This window comes from Seriola aureovittata, chromosome 9 (assembly GCF_021018895.1).
Source record: "Seriola aureovittata isolate HTS-2021-v1 ecotype China chromosome 9, ASM2101889v1, whole genome shotgun sequence".
NCBI lineage: Eukaryota > Metazoa > Chordata > Actinopteri > Carangiformes > Carangidae > Seriola > Seriola aureovittata.
Window position 1 is genome coordinate 19,873,088 of NC_079372.1, and position 21,509 is coordinate 19,894,596.

Below are 21,509 nucleotides of genomic sequence, written 5' to 3' on the forward strand. Positions count from 1 at the left end.
TTACTTTTTTTGACAAATCATTTTATTAAATCAGTATTTACAGGCAGTTTGTGTTCTCACTCAGAGCTCAGTTAAACCCGTCTGTCTCCTGCTCTACCGCTAGATTTCCTGAACTAAAGTCTCTTACCAGTATTGTGAATTCTCCCTCACATATATTCACTTTTCTTGAACTACAGTAATAAAATCAACAACCAGGAAGTAAAGATGTGATACAGGAGGCACAAGCTGAATTCAACCATTATTAGAACTGATGATGTGCACCACTGAATATGGCTTTATTGAGATCTCTTCTCCGCTTGAACAAATATATGTGAAAAACTAATTACATCTATCGGGCACAATGGACAGCCAGGTAGTCGCTACCTCTCTGGTTCACATCCAGCTGCGTCTACACGTTCCATTTCAGGAGTGGACCATCAGTTATTGAACAAGGGAGTGGTGTTACAATTTCATACTGTCAGTTAAGACAAAAACAAAAAAAAGGAAAAAAAAAACCTCATTCATTCATCCTGGGACGTGGACATCGCTTCAGTTACATTTCACTGCACACTCGCATAGCACTGTCTCTAACAAAGTGCCAACCCAAGCTTAAATATGGACATTTGCTGTTTGAGCAAATCAAACCTGCTGGAAAAATACAATCTTCGTTCATTTCATTCATTCAGTCTCGTTCGCTTGCACCTGAGTTCCTACATGCTGTACGTCAGTGACGGACATGATGAAATGAGCGCACCGCTGACGAGGTGGAGCTGCAGCGGAGCAGCTTGTGAAGTACAGCAGTAAATTCATTCCCCCATCTGAACCTCCCTCGAGTTGCTGCCAACACCACCTTCAAATAATGACATCTGAATTACCTGATATATACACAGGTCGATTTTAAAATGGGCTTTTGGTTCATCTCGATTAAAATACTGCTCTGACATTGCTGCCATCTCATACAAAAAGGCAGAAAAGCTACTTAAAAATGGACTTAAATCCACAATCTCTTCCTCACTCGTCTTTTTTTTTTTGCTTTTACTTTTAAATAGAAATAATGAAGTGACAGTCAAAGGAAGACAGCTGTAAAGCTCAATTAAAAAACAAAAACCGTAAACAGAACTTTTCAGATATACAACTTGACACACATGACCCTTACCCTAAGTTTTTAAAAACAAATGGCAATTTACAAATTAGGGGTGCACTGATAATGCAAACAGCTCAGTTACCGGACAGGTACCAGTTAAATACTCTGCATTAGTGGGGAGTTCATTGTCCCATCTGACACCACAAGATGCAGCCCAGGGTGTCTGTACGGAGAAACCAAACCAGGTCATCTTGAGAACATTTTTAGCACAAAACAAATGGGGAAAATTTCGAATGTTTCCCATTTCACAAAAACTGCAGATGTTTTTTTTTTTTTTTTTTTTTTAAATACCAAAATTAAATGCTGTTGTAATGAGCAGGTCCTTGGTGGTGTGTGTATAACGTTACTACTTCTATCTGTACTCGGTAGATATCAGAGCATCCCTAAAAGATAAAAATTTAGTGAGCCAACATCAGAAAAATTAAAAACATGAAAGGTGTGAGAAGTGGTGTGTGGTATTATTGCTGGGGAGAAGCTGCTGCACAAGTACCAGCTCATCTCATTTTGCTATGGCCCATCACGTCTCCTCCCCTCTCTGCCATCCTTTGATAAAGTCTTTGCCGCTGCCTTGCACGCATCCTGGGAACCAGAGGAGGACAGAGATGGAGGTGAGGGGCGTCTCTTAAAGGGATCATCACAGTGAGTCCAGAAAATGTCCATAATCACAGTGTCAAACAGACTGGATCGGGGAGAGAAAAGAGCGTATCTGACTTCCTCCTGGAGTTCCTCGCTCCCTGTCAGTTCCACACCGCTGCTGGTGGGAGGAGTTGAGCAGCAGTGCGGCTGTATTCACTGCGCATCTGATATAATGGAACTGAAGGAAGGAAGGAAGCTTAAGAATACAGTGCTGTCTTTGCTCTCAGGAGGTCCTTGATCTCTCTCCTCTCGATGGCTGGGTGGCCCCGGGGCCCACTTATCTGTGCTGTCGGAACCCATGGGTGCCGTCTGGTCCGGATGGCTGCCGGACAGTGTGATTGTTTGATCGGGTGTCCTCTGAAGGCGATGTAGAGTTATTGCGCCCTGGCCTGGCAGAAAGAGAGGAAACAGGGATAAATTAGAGACAGCAGTTTTTTTTTCCCACGTGCCCGACAAAAACAACGTGCCTCTGTCAGTGGCAGTCGAAATCATGGAACCAAAAAAGTAACACCAGGAGGGGAGGTCAACAAGGCTCCTCGCAATCCTGTTGATGCGTGGGTTCTGGAAATTCATCTGGGATTCATTTGATGCTTACTAAGTTACTGTTCTGGTTGCTAGCTTGTGTTTCTCCAATTATTTGTCTTATTTAAATTATTTGAATTGTTTACTTTTTTCTTTTAAAAACACCTGTTTTTATTTTCAAACTGTAGTCTGTCAGTGCTATAGACATTAGACGGAGTGAAAATCTAATCTAATTGTAAATGTAAAATCAGAGTATAAGATGGAACTGGGCTATTAAGATAAACCTGTTTAAATACTCAAAAGGTGTTAACTACTCGAATCAAGCTGAATGGAGATATCCTAAAGTTCTCAGTTGAATATTTAGCTCACACAATGTGGAACCCACCAGTTCACCCTTCAGGAAGTCTTTATGAGGCTGTGAAGAAAACCTCTAACCTGTCAATGTTTGTGGATTATTACCTGTCAGTGTTGGGCTTGTCCTGAGGCGTCTCCTCTGGGCAGGCGCTGCCCAGTATTCTCTTCCTGGCCTCGGCGTACTCTGCCTCACGCTGAGCCAGAGACTTGACCTGTGGAGTAGGCCTGTTCTGATTCAAGGGCGATCCCAGCGAGCCGTTACTTGCAGGCCGCTTCAAAATGCGTATCTGAGGTGGGGGGGCTGCTGGTAGAGACTCGTCCTGTATGACCATGGTCGTCTTCAAAGGAGATCGTGAAGAATTGTTACTGGACTCCCTGGTAGCAACAGGATGCAAAATTAGTGATACGACAGACAGAAAGAGGTCATAACATTAAAGTCAAGGAGGCAGTGCCAATAATAGCTGAGATGATAAGTGGCCAAAAAAACTTCTGACACACACACACACCCCAACACTTATTACTGATGCACTTCTTCCTTGCTCATCATCAAAGTTACATTGTGTGGTAAAACGTGTCTTAAGACAACGTTCTTCAATTCAGATCATTAAAAAAAAGGATGAATTAAATCAATAATTAACTAAATGAATGAATAAATAAATAAATGTTTTAATTAATTCAATGGGGATGCAAAAATCCAACTTTTCTCCACCCGATACTGATTCCAATACCTCAAGTCAAGGTATCTACTAATACAAGACCCAGTATCCAGTGCTCTTTTCATCCCCACAAATTAAAATCTGTACACTACATTGCATGAAACTTATTTGGATCATCTTTATGTAAGGTAACACGAAGAGAGGGGATACTGTGATGCCAAAATCGGAGTTGGCAGTCCACTGCAAATGCATAAATGTAAATGATAATACTGAGGAAGACACAGTCTGTAATTGTAGATGAGTCAATGATTAATAGCCAGTCTGCTTATAAAGTCATGTTCAGGTGCGACTTTTACAGATACTCAAGAAACAGAAACAAAACAGTGCAGTTTTGACTACAAAGTTAAAGTGTCACAAATTTGGACCATGTTTCTTCTTCCTTTTAAAGCCTTACTTTTCTTTCTGGCTGATCCTTAGCTTCTCTTCTAACCGTTTTTCCATTTCCTGTGGGGGGGAAAAAATAGTCCAAACATGTATTCATGTAAACAAACAACATTGGTCTGCTTGATTATGTATGCGAAGAAAAGTACAGCAGGTATTAAGCAAGCAGAAGACTGGATGGAAAGCAGGATTCAGTTACAAGCTATTTATACATGTGTAGGACAGCTGCCAAGTCATAACAGAGAGAGTGCTCAGCTACCAACATTAGCCGGCTGATGTTGACACCTAAAACTGTTAATGTAAGATTAGCTGAGCTTCCTTTTTAATCGCGTTTTATACTGAATAACTGAAGTAGAAGTGTTGAAAGGATTTGTAACTTCAGCCTGACTAGTTCCTAACGTTACGGCCAACTTCTCCTCAGCCACGTTCTTGACGTCATGAGCTAGCGGTGGTCTGCCAGGCTACAGCGACGACGGCTAATGTAAAGATAAATGTTACCTATATGTTACCTCAATGTCTCCGACCTGTCAGTTTGGCGACATAACCAGCTCGCTACCTGACCACTAGTTGATAACATGGCCGAAAATGTTTTCCACCAATAGCTTGGCCTTGTAACCTAACAGGAAACCACCAAGTTAGTGCAGCACGCTAGCATTCAGCTAGCTAAGCTAACTGTGTAGTACGAATAGTTTGAGCCTGGTTCCGCAAAAATTATAACGAAAATGTGACGTTTACTGAAAACAGTCACCCGTCCTCACTTTATGATAGTGGACCTTAAACGGATTCACGGTTCTTCTGGTCGTCGTCCACAAAAAGGTTCGGTTGGGAAACTTCAAGTTGACATTTTCCTAAAATAAGAGTTATTGTCGTTATAAAAACGTTACACGGAACCGAACTGAATAGGAAACCAGACAAAATCGTCTTATGTGAGGTGCGTATATTTTCCAATACGTACATTAATATGGGTTCATTGTCAGATTTTCCACGTTAGCCATGTAATCTATAGCTAGCTTAGCATTAGCTAACGCCAAGTTTAGCATTTCGCCTAGCTAGACGTTTAATTCAGTACGTTTAGCTCGCGCCGTGTGAGTTCGTTCGCTAATAACCAGGTATATTGACATTATTTCACGTGAAGTTAGTTAGAAATAGCAAACGCCGTCTTGGCTAGTTAACTAAGTCCACATAAAGCCCGTGTCGCTCGCTATCTACTTGACGTTAGCTCGCCAAGTTTCATAGAGCTAGCGTTAGCATTAGCCACATTGTTGGCCCGTGGGAGTCGTTAACATGGAACGACGTCACGGGAACTTCTAAAACCAAAGTGTAAATATCAAGAAGCCACCGAAAGGATATTCGCATTTAATAGAAGATATATTGAACCCTTAGTTATTTACCCCACTGTCAGCAGCTTCCTCCCAACTTTCGGCGACCTCCTCATCCATGTTTCATTTTGCTTAAACCGCTCAGACACGCTGTGGAGGAGGCCGTCCTGCACTGCTCCAGACCCGCCTCTCGGCTGTCTGCGGCTCGTGACATCACACTGACGGATTTCCCCACAGCGTGACACCGGCTCCACACAGCTGATCAGAAATGGCTAACTGTGGTTCAGTTTAATGAAGGAAAGGACTTCACATTAAAAAGTGTCACAAATGTGACCCTCAGTTGTGAATGGCAAGAGGCCACAACATATAAATTGTGAACTGAACCAGCTACTGTAGCATTTGAGACAGTTTGGACTTTTGCACATCTGCTTCCCAGATAGCAAAATGAAACCTCTGGCCCAACACATGCCTGGGTCCTCGGCCGAGTCTGGCCCATGTACTTGCACATCTGGGCAGAGTCCAGCTTTTATCCTCCTGTATTGACTGACAAGATTTTCCCTGTGTGTGCCAGTATTGGTGCAGATTTGGAAGTAACATCTTACAATCATGCAGTATATGGGCCAGATTTAGGCCGTGGAACCAGGCGTATACTGGGCCAGAGGAAAACAAGCATGTTGCCCGATTATGGGCTGAATTTGTTAGGTAATATCACAGAGTAACGAATATTAAAATAATTCACAGTAGCTTTTCTTTGTCATGACCCTCTGACCATTGTATGGTGAGGAGTAGGACTATTCCTTTATTGTTATGGTCCATCCTGAAACTCTGACATTCAGATGTGACACACAAATTCCACATTACAATGAATTCTACTGCAGTGCGTTTTTTAATTTTTAATTTTGTCAAACATCTCCTGCCCATAAATATACACTGAAATCCCAGGTTGATATAATCCTGATCTTCCATGCAGATGAACTGGAGAAATGATGCCGTGTGAAGCCTCACTGCAGTCACAGCATATATAGAGACGCTGAAGGACAGGGGTCTTGTCCAGCAAAATCCTCAGGTGTAAATGTGAGTACTTTACATCACTTGTGCCACATGACATCTTTGATCTTATACTGCATATAATGTATGAACATATGCACCACAGTGCAGAGTTATTTTCTTCATATTTCTGATACCTGTATACTTATATGGAGTCTGATAAGAGTGTTAATTCAGGCTTTATAGTCCCAGAGGTGATCAGTCCTCTCAGAACTATCAGTCACATTATTTCTCTTTAAAAATGTCATTACTTCCAAGAATAATAAATTAATATTCTGGGCCAGGTTTGGAGCATTTTTGATAAGATTGTTAGTGCAAAGAAAACATTGGTTTCTGAAGCTTTCATTAATTCAATCTTTATTAAGGATGCAGCTCGTGGAGGGTTCAAAAGAAGAAAACGACACACAAAACAGAAAGAAATCCACAAAAAATCAGGTCAAAACAAAAGACATTTCACAACGCAGAGCTCAGTTCAGGGTTGGTTAAGGCTGAGATAATACCATTTGCACAATCAGATACCCTACACGTACATCTGTAGATCAGATTTCATATTACAGCAGGGCAGGTGGGCAGGTGGGCGCACCAACATTAACAGACATTTGACTGGTGCTGCAGCTTCTTGGGACTTTAAGCAGCAGCCTCGTACTGTCAGTATAAGCCACTGTGAGTCTCTGCATACCGGCTTTTCTGTAACAAAGCCACAGGTGGGCGAGACAGTATAAATATATAGTAGGGAACAGAAAGCTTTAAAAAGAGAGATCTTAACAGTCTCTGAAGCAGTCTGTCAGTGAGCTTTGCTGTTTCTGTTTGGACACATGAGGGCAGCATGGGTCTGTCAACATGATGTTGTAGTTTGTAGGTCATTTGGATTTCCTGCTTTGATACATCTGAACCTTTAAGCTTCCTTGGTTTTATTGTGCAGATTGATAAGCAAGAGGATTTGGCAAATACACATAAAGTAGTGCAAATGAAAGTAATAATAAATGTATTATTTGGTTATTATTTATTTGTATAGCACCTTTCATGCAAGAAATGTTGCACAACAAAGAATTGACATGCACCAAGTGCTTCACATGAAAAGACATAAAATGAACATAAATATATATATATATATAAACATAGACAGTAAGACAAGATGTCACAAGTTCGTTAAGACTACATTGTGATTTTTGGCAGAAAAAAATAAAAGTCCGCAATATATTTGGCCAAATTAAGTATTCATTTTGTGATATTTAAAATGTTGATAAGGAGGTGTGTGTGTGTGTGTGTGTGTGTGTGTGTGTGTGTGTGTGTGTGTGTGTGTGTGTGTGTGTGTGTGTGTGTGTGTGTGTGTGTGTGTGTGCGTGCGTGCGTGTGTGTGTGTGTTATCTTGGCCTGTACACTTGTCTTTCTCACTGGTGAAGACAAAGTGTAACATCTTAAAAACATCTTAAACACCTGGTGGTTTGCATGGAACTGTATGTGTTCAAAAAAAAAAAGGTGAGACTGCTTGATAAGAATATAGTGTTTTTTTCTTATGGGACTTTGTCCATTGACTGACGAGCTTTGCAGGACTGGTTACACACAGAAATGTTGATTTATTGCTACCGGAATATTATCTGCTTCCTCATCGTAATTGTGTTCAGATAAGAGGTTCTTCCAATTTATATGCTCTCGTAGGGATTTGGGCCGGATACAGAGGAGCTGATGATGACAAAAATAAAACTGAACTCATCGACCTAAGTGTTATGCATGTCAGCGTTTCTCATGTGCCTCACTGTCTTCATGTAGCCAGAGATATTTATGTTTCATGGTATAATATAGATGTTTGATATTGTATGTTTACATGCTCCGCTGATTGCACTGTGCAGATCAGATGGACGACCAAAGTTCTGATTTCGAAATTCAGGAGTTGAACGTGTCTGCAGACATTTAAACGTGAAATGGCATGAGGACAGCACCTCCGTCAGATGTGCTGACTCTGATAATCTGGATCATTCAGTCTTAAATCTTATTTGTGCAATTAATCAGCACATTGCCAGCAGGGCACTGACTGACCAACAAGACCATTAACACAACTATAAAGATTAATATGTACTGTTGGAACTTACTGTACCGTGTTAGTGTTAGTAAAGAATTAGGACTCGTCTCATCTGGTGTGGATAGCTGACATTTTTTTCTGATGGTGGAGTCTCACAGATCTCCAAACATTTTTAGATTCATCCTCTGAGAATTATTAAATATCCATTTCAGATTTCATGGAAATGTGTCCAGCAGTTGTAGCGGAATAAGGATTTCTGGCTTTACCTACTTTCAAGGTGCACAGAGAAGAGGAACTGTCTTGATAGGTCAAAAGTTTATTAAAAATAACATTTAAGTAATGTTATTAGATTAGCTATATTTTAGGAAAACCCTGCGGACAAACATCAAGCTCAATACTGACAATAACATCAATCTGAACATCCAGCTCCATGTGTCAAAATGTCATGTGGCAGATAAAAATTAGAGATTTTAAAATTAAAATACTTCTCAGGATGATCAATAAATCTTGATGCTGAGTAAGAGCAGTGTGCAGGATTATCAATAATATATTTAATGAGAAAAAGAGTTGTAACAAACACAACTTCTCCTCTGAGGTCAACATCTGGACCACGTCTGCCACAGAATGAAATGCGTCAAATAAAACAAAGTGTGTGAAATTAAGAGTTAGATTTATTTGAAATCCAGAAGTGAGTCAGTCCATGTCAACAATTCAGAATCAATTGTTTAGTTTGTTTTGTTGTAAAAACTTGTTTTCATTTTAAATGTTAAACACTCGTTGCTGTGGTGTTTCTGCAACAGTGGCGGCCTTGATTTCATGTTCATGAAGCCTAAGATGCTGTAGGTGGTGCTGTTTCCTGTTTTCAGCCACAGAGGTTGTACGTGCTCGAAATAACGACCCAGTTCTTGGTGAGGAGTTGTAAATGAAACTGTGCAGCAGAGTCGATGGGCATACAGATGCTATTCAGACTGATATATCACCTGATAACCAAACTGAGATTTATGAGATTTATATCATACGTTCATAAAAAAAAAAAAAAAAAACTTACAAATGACTCTCCTGTGAGGATTTGTGTCAGTAGTTGAATATTGCTTTAAGATCAGTGTCCAACAAAATGACATTGGAACAACTCAGTCATTCACTAACTGACTGCAAAATCAGCCAACGCTGCACACGTCCTAAACCCACTCAAAACATCTGGTGGGTCTATCTTAACCAAGACTTCATTCAGCCTGCAGCAGCATCCCTCTGTTACCTATCAGCATCTCTGCTGCTTTACCAAAAGGATTTAACACCAATAACTTATTTGAAAGAAAATAAAGACTTTTACGTATTAGTCACACAAGGTGGGAAAGTAAATCAGGAGTCTAATAAATGAATATAATGAAATCAGTGTTGCTCCTCCAGTAAGACAAAAGCTGAATGACACTAATGACCCTCAAGAGACGGCAGCATGTTGACGCCAGCTCCAGCCTCTTCTCAACTGTTACTGCTGCTGTCACTGTACTGACACTGTAAAGCAGATATTACATCACATCCCCTGAATGCAATTCAACTATAAGATATAAACATATTATAACATATTTCCTGTACTTGGCAAAAAACACAATTCGATACTACAATTTGAAATTCAGTCGACTAACTGTTGATGTATAGTTGCAACTTTTATTAAAACGACAGGTCTTTGTCAGCGTGGAGATAATTACAAAAATAAACTTTTACATAACTTTCAGTTTCCCTGTATTAAACATTTGATATGAGGTTAATGAAAGACACTGAATTGGCTGAACTGATGAGGTTTTACTTGCAAAGTTGTGCATGAATCACACAAGACAGAGCAGATTGATTTCAGGATAAAAGCAAAGCGTAAAAATCTAAAAAGCATAGAAATGCTTCATCATCAACATGCCGCAGTTCTTCCCTGGCTGGACTCCACCATCAGCACCTGTGGACGTAGTATCCTGTGGCATATCCTATGATGTAGATGGACACCAGAGCAGCCAGAGCTCCTGCTGTCTTCACTATTATTCCAGTCCTGCCGACACACAGTCTGTTGTGGAGCCTGTGATTGTGGGAGAAAAGGAGTCAAAGAGTGACACAGCTGTTGTTGGACTTTAGTTTGACTATAAAATTTTTCCACTCAACTGATAACAGGTTCAAATTATTATATTATAGTTTGTGACAAGAAATTTAGTTTTATTAACTCCATCCAACTCAAACACCCATTTACATACATCCTAGCATCTGGTTTGTAGATCATCCACATCCTCCTACATCTCCATAGGTTTGCTCTTAAATAGTACCAGCAAATTCTCAGTAATATTAAACCTTCATATTCAGTCTTTGGATCTTTATGTTTCACCTCATCACAGTCGACTGTGACGCCCCCACGTTCATGTTGATGTTGCTCTCGTTCCAGCGGTCATACTGCACACTGCCGGCATTGTTGGGCTCCATGGCTGGGATCACTGTTCAATCACTGCTCCACTGCTCAGCCTGGACACACGCACTCTGACACAGTGAGGAGGAAAGGGTTTTAATCATTGTGTTTAGTTATGAGGAGAATTAAAGTTGCAGTCTGATCAGTTTAGGCTCAATAAACTGCTGGTAACACATGGTAACACACTAATCAACGTGTTATTATATGTGTTTCACACACATGACATTTAAAATTAGTTTTGATGCAGATAAATCTTGTCACTCAAAGATTTATTTTGTTTAATCAGATCACATGACTGAAATAATCAGATTCAAAAGGCAGTGATTGGTTGATATTATATCCTCACATTCAAATAAACTGAGTTTGTACTCACCTGAGTGTGAAACAGTCAACAACCTGCCCATAAAGCTCTGCTCTCCTGCACTTTTAAAGCCTCGACTGAGACTGACAGAGCCATTCCTCCTGAGACATCGGCCATAGTTCATGTGTTCACAGAGGTCAGCCTGTCATAAATTCATTGGTTGGAATCCAACTGTTGTCTTTCACCTCCTTATATGACTCCAGCTCAGTGATAAAGGGCAATTCAAACTCTATGTGCTGTAGTTAGTCTCCGGTTTCATCACATCCTGTGCAGATACTAGACTGCAAAGCACAAAATGCTTAGTGTTGTAGATTTCGTGAAACTCTCTCATCTGCATTAACAGGTGATTTGGTTGAATACAACATCACTTTGTCCTTTCAAACACTTCTGTGTCTGCACTGAGGAGGATAAACATGTTTCAGCTGGAGTAACAGTGCCCTCTTGTGTTTTACATGTAAAGAAATCCAACAATCTCAGCCACTCACTCATTTTATTACCATGAATACACTAGTGTATCATGAGCTGAAGACTCACTGATCTGGAAATGTCATATTCGGGATATTTTAAACAGAGAAACTGTCAGATTCCTTGTGGTTTCTGTGTGTTTAAATTTGCACACTGAGAACAAAGAGTTGAATTGACTTTTGTTTCACTTGATTTTGACTGTCTGTGATACACATCAATTATTATTGTTGCAGTTTACATATTATGTTTTCCACCAGCGCTAGGGGCTTATCTGTTTTTTGCTGCACAGTGCTAACTCTGAAAGGCCAAGTGGAGTTCATGGCTTAACATCGTTGGACACTGCTGCCTCCTCATGGACAGGTAGACACTGAAAATGCAGAGGGGTCTGGCATTTTCAGAAGAAAGCAAACAGCAAATGTAATATACGCCTGAGAACGATACATTAATATTCCTAATAACAGACAGATATCCTGTGGAATACTGCAGAACCCTTATCCCACATCTCCATGGAAACAGAGCTGGGTATCCATGTAAGATGAGAAATGATCAAAGACGAAAGCCTAGGATATCTTGGGATTTATGGAGTTAGTATAAAGCCCCCCCCCCCAGAAAAAAAAAAGGATTGTGACATTAAGACAAGACACAAGTTGACTGCAAATAAAGTGGGTAGCTAAATGTCTCCTGATACATTAAACATACTTAAATCGTTTTTAAATCAATCAATCAATAATGTCTTTGAATGGCTACAAAATGCTTTGATTGTTCACCATATGATTGGAGAAGGTTTTTATTTTATTTTATTTTATTTTATTTTACTTTGTCTACTCTTATTCAAGGAACTTATTGTTTCACATCGGAAGTTTTACAAACGTTACCAACGCCTTGAGACTTCCGGTGTGCCATAATACCGCTGCGCATATTTCAGGTTTGTTTAACTGTTTCAACCGCTCACTGAATAACGTCATTGTTTGCTATAACTAGGGTTTTACGGACAGTTACGGACACAGCCATAGGTTCTCTAGTTTATACCTCTACCGGCTGTTCTAACTATTTCTTTAAATATCGTGTAGTTAGCTGCAGGAGTTGTTTAGCAACGGTCGCCCTTGCTAGTTTAAGCTAGCTACCGTTAGCTAGCTAATGTGTTAGCATCACGCGTGTATCACAACACACAGCTGTTTTAGAAGTAATTCAGTACCATTTCACTTAAGATGCTAGCACATGCTGCTACTTAACAGTTCACCCATCGGTCTATTCAGAAACAACTATAACGTTAGCGCACTTTATACGTCTCCCTGACTGGCCTGTGAGCTAAGCTACACATTGTAACGTGATGCATCGAAGAGTAAACTGAAGCTAAACACCGATAACCGTCTGAAGCCAAATTTCACTCAAAGTAAAATAACCCGAGTCAACGTCTTATGTTTTGAAATGGTAAATTTGTCGTAGAGTCATCCGTAATTGTTGGTAAATGTGTAGGGAGTTGGTCAGTACAATGCACTTGTGAAACAGTGGGAATAAGATGCGTATAATTTGGTTATTAAAGTTGACGTTTTATTAAAATCGTTGGTGTTTGTTGGACTGTGTGTTAGCCGAACTGAGAGTGAATCCCAACTGTTTTTGATGATTTTACGTCACCGTGTGACACAAAATTAAATAACTGCTGATTGCTGATTTACAGTAAGGTCTTTAAATCTCACATTTTGATTTGAAGTTCTGCAAAGAGTTCATATTTCCGGTACAGGCCAGGGAAGCAGTTTGGTTTTTAAACATGCAGTGACAGTGTGGCAAACTGTAATCTGCCAATGATATGAATTACCAGTGGTTTTAAAATAAATGCATGCTAAATAGAAAACACCACATTTAACCTTTTATTACATTAGTTAAACTAATTGAGATCAAGATCTATTTTGCAAGAGAAATTTAGGTACAGCAGGTTTCGGTTGAAACAAAAACAAACAATGACTGACAAGTAGTTGGTTCTTCTGTGTCATAACTATATTGCTTCATTTTGTTCTAGATGAGCCTCAGTCTTCATGATATAATTGCAATTGACCTGAACTAACATGTAATGAATATGTATGTGTGTGATATGGAACAGGCGGTGCAGAGTGGATGCTGATGGGGGACGAAAAGGAGACCTGGAAAGTAAAAACTCTGGACGAAATCTTACTTGAGAAAAAACGCAGAAGAGAATTAGAAGAGAGAACAGATCCCAAGCGCCAGAAAAATGTAAAGTATTTTAAAGTTAACGTAAGAACCATATGACCCCTACATGTTGATACAGTGTTAAAAGTAATAGCAAATATTTTTCATTACAAATAGCATAATTTAGGGTTAAAAACATATAAATTTGTAATATATACAAATAATTGCAGTATCTACAGACATTTTTGTTGACTTTTGTTATTCATTATTTTGTGTTTTAACATAATGGCAGTCTCCTGTTCTCCAATTGTTATTTAAGAAGCTTTTGCATCAAGACATTCGCAAAGAAACACTTTGGGTAGAAGTATTGTATTATTTTTTGATGTTTCTTTTTTTTTTTTTGCAAGAAATGTGTTTTAAAAAAAAAGAAAAAGAAAAAAATAGACTGCAAGTACCTGTAGATACATTCCAAATGTTCTGGTATTTGTATTAACTTCCTTAATCTCTATCTGATGACATTTTAATGACTTGTCTCCAGCTCAGACTTCAAATTCTGCTCTTTTTGTCTTGCACAGTTCACACAGGGCCTTGTTCCACAGGCGGATGATCGGGAATCCAAACGAGACACTCCGGAGGAAGGAGAACTACGGGATCAAAGAATGGAAATAACAATTCGTAATTCCCCGTACACACGGGAAGACTCAACAGAGGACAGGTACTTGGAATTGTAGGGAACAAACATAGGTAAATATGTTGATGCTGACTGCGAAAGTCAGGAAAGTGTATTTTTATGGTGTGTGTATGTCATATTTTAGGTTTTTTTCATAGTTTAAAAATGATATACAACCCAGTGCCAGTGGCTGTTTAGAGTCTCACAGTATTGTATTTACATTTCCTCAGAGGAGAGGAAGATGAATCACTAGCAATCAAGCCTCCACAGCAGATAGCGAGGAAAGACAAATCTCACCACAGAAAGGAGGAGAAGAGAAAAGATAAAAGACGTCATCGTAGTCACTCTGATGAAGGAGGTATTCGAGACCTGTTTAATTACATAAACACAAACATATGTTTTACTGCTGAAACCAACACGTTTGGAACTGTTTTGTGGGTCTGGTTCCACTTATGGTTTGATGCTTCTTCAGCAGGGAAACATGTGCGACCCAAAGACAAAGAAAAAGAGCGAGAGAGCGATCGCAGGAAGCGTCAGTGGGAAGAAGACAAAGCCCGGCGAGACTGGGAGAGGCAGAAACGAAGGGAACAGGCCAGAGCTCATTCACGCAGAGAGAGGTGAGCATTGACTCTAGAGAGGAAACACAGAATAGATGATCTCATGTTAGTTTAGACAGAGATGTGTTTAATTTTGAAACAGTTGATTAAAACATCAGTGGAATCAGTATACATTGAATATCAGCAGTTATGGAAATGTGTTAATCATTCAGTACAGCTGTGAAGGAAACAGAGCAATTCCAATCCCAGCAATAAAGTATCTGTATCTCTGAATAAGACAAACTTTATCAACCCAATCCAAAAATCCAGCAAACATTGACAACACTGGGCTTTTGGTTGTCTGAACAGACCTCGAGTGGATTCTCCTGGGTTTTTTTTGGACCACAGGGACCGGCTGGAGCAGCTGGAGCGCCAGCGTGAACGGGACCGAAAGCTCCGTGAACAGCAGAAAGAGCAACGGGAGCTCAAGGATCGAGAGAGGAGGGCCGAGGAGCGGCGCAAAGAAAGAGGTGCTCGACGAGAAGGTCAGTTAGTGAACCTAGACACCTGCTGGACCACAGACGTGTTTTTCTACTTGGACCTAGCCAGGCTAGCTGTCTCCCTCTGCTGTCAGTCTTTATGCTAAACTAGGCTAATTATGTCCTGATTCCAGTGCAGTTGTTAACACATGGACAGAAGAATCACATGGATTTCCCCCATGAAACCCAGGGAAAGAGAGTAATTAGGCGTATTTCCCAAAATGTGGAAGTGTTCATTTAAGGACTGTGATGAATCCTGTGAACCATGAAGTGAAATAACAGCAGTGGATAATAAGAGACTTAAATGTCCGCAGTGCCGTCTCACCACCGGATGCTCCCTGATGAATATGAGAAGCCAAAACAAAGTCACCGCAGCCGCAGTCCTACCTGCGTTCCCCGAGACAGATCTGAACACAGCGAACCACGAAAAAGTGCCGGTGAGTTCACCATCACATCACAGTCTCTAGTACGGCTGAGAATTACCACTGATTTCCTGAAACGATTCAATTCTGATTCACAAGGTCCTGGTTTGATATCGATTCAGTTAGAGATATTTCAGTTACAATATCAATTATGCTTGGATATGAATGAGATTCTCAGAGAACTAATGCTGTTAATTGTTCCTCTTACCTGGTGCATTATTAAAAACATTAATTCTTACTTTACAAATAGACCCAAAGCAGTTTTATTAACGCGCACTCTGTTTAACATGACAGTTTAGACATGCATCTCAAGAAGAGACCTTAGAGCTATTAGCTCTCTACATGACATAACGCTTTAGTGATGATCGGATCTTCAAGCTCTTTGTTTCCTGGTACAATCACTCATGTTTCAGCGTATCTCACACTACTTTTTGTCTGCAGCCTCGAAGGAGGATAAACCAGAGGGCAAAGACCTGCTCGCAGACCTCCAGGACATCAGTGACAGCGAGAGGAAGACCAGCACAGCAGAATCCTCCATGGGTAACAGACAATCTATGCTTACAGCAGCCAACTGGCAACACATGCAGCTACAGCTCTGTAGAACATAAAATTTGATGAGGATAATCGCTCACTCATGTTAGTCATTATAGCTTTAACTTTACTAGAAAGGATAAGTAGGTCAGGACACCTCAGGAATTTACTGGTGCCAACACACAACCAGCAGGACCAACATCAGGATGATGACATGGCAGTTTCGCCATCGCAGTAACATTTCTGATCTCTTCCCTCTCGTCTAGCGTCAGGATCAGGCTCTGACGAAGAGGAGGAGGATGACGATGACGAAGAAGAGTCCAGCAGCCAGAGCGAGGGTGAAGAAGAAGAGGAGGAGGAGGAGGAGTCTGTCTCAGGCTCAGGAAGGTCTGAGCAGAGTGCAGGTAAAAACTATTACAGACTCTTCTTCTACGATGAGTTTTATGTGACTTCACAGCATCGCAGGTTTAATAGTTACTTCCTCCTTTTCAGAGGACGTGAGTGAGGACGAGCAGTCAGAGGAAGACTTTGAAGAGGAGAGGGAGAATGGAAATCACATACCTGCAGGTGGGTGAACACACCTCACCATTCATGTCTATGAGGGTATGATATTAATTCTAATCCAGAGGAATAAACACAAAGTTAATGGTTCAAATTTCCTGCAGCTTGATTTAATTGTTAATATTTGTGTTGAGTGTTGTTACAGTTCTTATCTGGAAATCAGTTTAAATAGTTACATGGCCAATAAACTGAAACGCAGAGGTGTTGCGAATAACATTAAAGAAGTCAACATGAACACCAGGAGCCTAAAACTGAAGCAGTTAAATGGAATTTATCCATCATTCATTTTATTATTTACACCTGTAATTCATGTTCAAACGTCTTCAGTGGAAACGGCCTGTTGACAGGTTTTAGCATAAAGGTTCATTTTTGACCTGGGAAATAATAGTATCAACTAAAAACAAAAACTTTGACTCAAGGTCCTTACTGGCTTTTTCTTGAGCTTTCAATTCTATCTCATGGTCTTCTTCAGTGGTGGAAAGGTCTCCCCTGACCTTCACCTGTTAACTGAACTGAACCAAACCATAAACCACAACAAATGTGCAAAGTGCATTTGTTGATGAAAACCATGAAAACGCTCAGGAAAAGCTCAGGAAAAAAAAAAAACATGTAAAGATTCACAACGTTTCTTTATTTTTAAATTTCATTAAATGGGTTTTAGCCTGTAGGTCAGACACAACAAAAACAAAAACTTGCAGTTTGGGAAATTGTAATGTGCAATTTTCACAATTTTCTGATATTTTATGGAAAATTATTGACAGGCTAATTGATTAAGATGATTGTTTTTTACAACCGTGAATTGAATCTAGTTTTAAATTTAACATTAAATATGGCATCTTACAAACTTCACCTTTTGCGTCGCAGTGCCAGAGTCTCGTTTTGACCACGACTCCGAGGAGAGCGGCGAGGACATGGAGGACGAGGAGGAGGATGAGGATGAAGCAGGAGATGGTGACCCTACTCCTCAATCCCAGACACACTCACGCTCCCCCACCCCCGAAGAGAACTACATCCCCGACTCCCCCCCGATTTCACCCGTGGAGCTGAAGAAGGAGCTGCCCAAATATCTGCCTGCTTTACAGGTGAGCAACGACGCAGCACAGATCTGCTGCCTATCCATATAAATCACAAACACGCTCGCACATGTAATCATCTGATGCAGGTTAAGCCGTATGTTCAGCTCAGTCACATTGTTTGTGTGTGTGGTTCCAGGGTTGTCGCAGTGTCGAGGAATTCCAGTGTCTGAACCGAATAGAGGAGGGAACGTACGGTGTGGTGTACAGAGCCAAGGACAAAAAGACTGGTAAGAAAATAGATATATTTACTTTTATAATTCAAACAGCTGTTGATGTATGGAACGATAAATAAGGGTTTAATATTTGCAGATGAGATCGTGGCTCTTAAAAGGCTGAAGATGGAGAAGGAGAAGGAGGGTTTCCCCATCACCTCTTTAAGAGAAATCAATACAATTCTGAAAGCTCAACATCCAAACATTGTCACAGTGAGGGTGAGAGAACTTGTAAAATACTTTCTTAGGTAAAAACTTTTATTTATTTATGATGTTTTAGGTAATTCCTTTTTTTAAACTCTATATATTGTCTTTTTGTCCAAATACAGCAGCATGTTCACCACAAAACATGACAGTTATCAATTTGCAGTGTCCCTTCTTGACTTCCATTTGGTTATTTGCAGTTGTCCATCACTTTTTCTTTTCCTGTTTTTCCAAAGAGGAATTAAATTTTATCTAGTTTCAAAAGTTTCATTACATCTCTCATTAGATGCAGTTTTTCTGTTTTCTCCAGTTTAGTAAGTTCAGTCCTTGTGCTAATGCTAATGCTACCACAACATGTTCCATGTGTTTTCTTACTATGTTAAAGTCTACAATTCCTAAAACCGCCATCAGGGGATCTAAATCAATACCTCTATTTCTCCAGTAATTTATGCTAATGATGCAGGAGTAAGTGCACAACATTCACATGCAGGATCTAGGGTTCTTGGTAAATCTAATCCGTCCTCTCACCCCACGCTGTCTTAGGAAATAGTCGTTGGAAGCAACATGGACAAGATCTACATCGTGATGAACTATGTAGAGCATGACCTGAAGAGTCTGATGGAAACCATGAAGCAGCCCTTCCTGCCAGGTGACGTAATAATAATGAGATTTAAACAGTAAGATTTTTCTTTATTTTTAGTTTCAGCAGCGAATGTCTCCCCTCTGTTAAAGCCTGACTCGTCTCTTACAGGTGAGGTAAAGACTCTGATGATTCAGCTGCTTCGAGGAGTCCGACATCTCCACGATAACTGGATCCTGCACCGTGATCTGAAGACGTCCAATCTGCTGCTGAGCCACAAGGGTATCCTCAAGGTAAGCGAGGTTGTTACTGACTAACTAAAGCGGCTGTTGTTTATTTGGATCCCCATTAGTTGTTACCTTGGCAACAGCTACTCTTCCTGAGGTCCTAGAGGGCAGCTAAGGGGTCTGCAGCTAAATTAAATATGTGTTAAAAGCGAAGTAGGTTCTGCATTCACGGCTTATTTTTTCACTTGACTATTGCACCATTGGTTAAAGTCTTTCTTTCTTACGGTCGTCTGGGACAATTCGACCCCTACATATAATCATATTCCCACATGTCCACATGTGAGTAACCGATTTGAAATGTACACCCTTGTGAGAATACTGCATGGCCTTCTGGGAAATGTTGGAAATCAGTAATTGAGGTAGATGAGGCAGGCTGAGAAGAAGCTGGTTGCCTTCGAATGCAATAAACATGACAGATTAATGTACAAAATGTACAGCATAAATGAGTTTACTTTCCCTGAACATAAAGATATATCTCTATTTCTAAATAAACTTTATTACAGTTCATGAAAAGATAAAAAATTTGAAATTAATATTATCATATATTTAACCTTTTATATATATTTAACATCGTGTTTCTTTCCTCTGCTTCCTGTGTGCCTTAGCCCCTCCCCCCACACACACAAGGAGTGGAGCAGCCCACCTAGGGGAAACAGTGATATATAATATATTAGTACTTTATATGTCGTCTGTTATTTTGAAGTACTGTGTTGATCCTTCTTGGCATGAAGTGCGCGAGATCGTGACATATCGTTACGTCTCTCCTGGTCCTGGATCCTGGAGGAAATCCATCTGTAGTTTGTTAGAAGACAGAAACTCAGAGAAAGAGGTTTCCTTTAATCCATCTTCTGATGATGCACATCTTTCCCCTGAGTTAGCAGCAGTACAGCGCAGTTGCACAAACAACACATGATTACTTAAAGTCAATTAGAGCATGAACTTCTGGCAAAATGTCCGACAGACTGAGTTCATGTTTAAATAAACCAGGTTTTTACAGACATTTTTCAGCATGAATTTCATGCAAGCTGACAATAGCAAATACAAATTACACTCCGTCATATAATTTTTCAAATCTGATACGACTAACCCCAGAACGTATGACTGTTTGACTGTTTGACTGTTGAACCTTCTTAATGCTGAGGCATTGTTCTCTTTCCCAGAATAAAGCGCAGTGGTTTTAAAGTTCTTTTTTTCTTTCCATCTGTCTTTTACTGTAGATTGGCGACTTTGGTTTGGCCCGGGAGTACGGTTCCCCCCTGAAGCCGTACACCCCTGTAGTGGTGACCCTGTGGTACCGGTCACCAGACCTGCTGCTCGGAGCCAAGGTGAGAATTCAAGCCGAGGCTCCCTCCCCACATCGCAGCAGCAGATGAAATACCTATCCAATAGCTTCGACTGCAAACGTTACATCATCTTGATTGACTGTTTTATCCAAAGATATATCACCAAGAGAGGACAACATCTGCAAAGCATTTGGCCTAAAGATAACAAATGCCGTGAAACACTTTCTGAGTTTTACGTGTATGATTTACAAAGCCAGGCGGCAGAAGTCCAGCAGCTCAGTCAGAGCACATCCACTTTCACACAGACAAACTCAAACGTGCCAGGAAGACTGTCGACTTTATGTTTCTGCGGACTGACACTGTGTTTGTTCTTCTCTCCGCAGGAGTACTCCACAGCTGTGGACATGTGGTCAGTGGGCTGCATATTTGGCGAGCTCCTGACCCAGAAACCGCTTTTCCCTGGAAAATCTGAAATTGACCAAATTAACAAGATTTTTAAGGTAAACGGCCTCGTTTGCCCTTTAAAATAAAATAAATCCTCAACATAAAGAGTGAAGCTCTTGTGTTTACGGCCTGTAAATCTTTAGTGTCGTCTGTCAGTGTGTCAGCCTGCAGTTCTGCTCTGCACCACAGGGTGGAGCTCATGGTGGATGTCACACCAGCTGATGAAGTTATTATGAGACTGAAACCAGAGTTGGCTGAATAATTTTCAGTAGACGATGTGCATAAGCGTGACAGCCGTTATCCTACAGACTTTACCAGTGATGAATTAAAGTATTGAAATGTACTTAGGACTAGGGAACTGCCACATGTCTGTGGTTGATGATGAGAATATCTCATCTGCGTCTGTCTCTAACAGTTTGTCTGCTGACTGGTGTGTGTTGCCTGTAGGATCTGGGGTCACCCAGCGAGAAGATCTGGCCTGGCTACAACGAGCTGCCCGCTGTGAAGAAGATGACTTTCACAGAGTATCCCTACAACAACCTGCGAAAGCGCTTTGGAGCGCTGCTCTCAGACCAAGGCTTTGACCTCATGAACAAGTAGGATTCTTAAAGATATTATACACCTCACACACTGGA

General features: G+C 40.5%; 2 protein-coding genes across 6 annotated transcripts in view; one reads left to right on the forward strand and one right to left on the reverse strand.

Moving 5' to 3' along the window:
- Nucleotides 1-5,255, reverse strand: szrd1 (SUZ RNA binding domain containing 1). Its single transcript, XM_056384910.1, has 4 exons — nucleotides 5,124-5,255; nucleotides 3,746-3,795; nucleotides 2,741-3,010; nucleotides 1-2,148 (listed from the first exon to the last, which is right to left on the reverse strand). The coding sequence occupies exons 1-4, from the start codon at nucleotides 5,169-5,171 to the stop codon at nucleotides 2,037-2,039; spliced, it is 480 nt and encodes a 159-aa protein (XP_056240885.1). The 5' UTR covers nucleotides 5,172-5,255; the 3' UTR covers nucleotides 1-2,036.
- The window catches only part of cdk11b (cyclin dependent kinase 11B), a 20,244-nt gene continuing 3,262 nt past the window's right edge, over nucleotides 4,528-21,509 (forward strand). Inside the window, exons 1-19 of one of the 5 annotated variants that reach the window (XM_056384902.1) lie at nucleotides 4,528-4,663; nucleotides 6,022-6,125; nucleotides 13,483-13,613; nucleotides 14,105-14,244; nucleotides 14,430-14,557; nucleotides 14,672-14,816; nucleotides 15,105-15,280; nucleotides 15,589-15,711; nucleotides 16,138-16,236; nucleotides 16,494-16,631; nucleotides 16,720-16,794; nucleotides 17,653-17,870; nucleotides 18,001-18,091; nucleotides 18,174-18,295; nucleotides 18,824-18,929; nucleotides 19,032-19,153; nucleotides 20,365-20,472; nucleotides 20,814-20,930; nucleotides 21,322-21,470. In XM_056384902.1, the coding sequence (XP_056240877.1) occupies nucleotides 13,497-13,613; nucleotides 14,105-14,244; nucleotides 14,430-14,557; nucleotides 14,672-14,816; nucleotides 15,105-15,280; nucleotides 15,589-15,711; nucleotides 16,138-16,236; nucleotides 16,494-16,631; nucleotides 16,720-16,794; nucleotides 17,653-17,870; nucleotides 18,001-18,091; nucleotides 18,174-18,295; nucleotides 18,824-18,929; nucleotides 19,032-19,153; nucleotides 20,365-20,472; nucleotides 20,814-20,930; nucleotides 21,322-21,470 (2,174 nt within the window). In that variant the 5' untranslated portion in view covers nucleotides 4,528-4,663; nucleotides 6,022-6,125; nucleotides 13,483-13,496. Of the gene's footprint in view, nucleotides 4,664-6,021; nucleotides 6,126-12,231; nucleotides 12,310-13,482; nucleotides 13,614-14,104; nucleotides 14,245-14,429; nucleotides 14,558-14,671; nucleotides 14,817-15,104; nucleotides 15,281-15,588; nucleotides 15,712-16,137; nucleotides 16,237-16,493; nucleotides 16,632-16,719; nucleotides 16,795-17,652; nucleotides 17,871-18,000; nucleotides 18,092-18,173; nucleotides 18,296-18,823; nucleotides 18,930-19,031; nucleotides 19,154-20,364; nucleotides 20,473-20,813; nucleotides 20,931-21,321; nucleotides 21,471-21,509 lie in introns of those variants that run through there. The other 4 variants (XM_056384904.1, XM_056384905.1, XM_056384906.1 and 1 more) reach the window with 4 other exon arrangements.

Bases quoted from the DNA above. Each gene is read 5' to 3' on its own strand.
- szrd1 (XM_056384910.1), bottom strand. From the start codon at position 5,171: ATGGATGAGGAGGTCGCCGAAAGTTGGGAGGAAGCTGCTGACAGTGGG. The intron at 3,796-5,123 runs GTAAATAACTAA...TCCCCCCCACAG, and splicing joins AGGAAGCTGCTGACAGTGGG to GAAATGGAAAAACGGTTAGA. The intron at 3,011-3,745 runs GTAAGGCTTTAA...TGTTGCTACCAG, and splicing joins AGGATCAGCCAGAAAGAAAA to GGAGTCCAGTAACAATTCTT.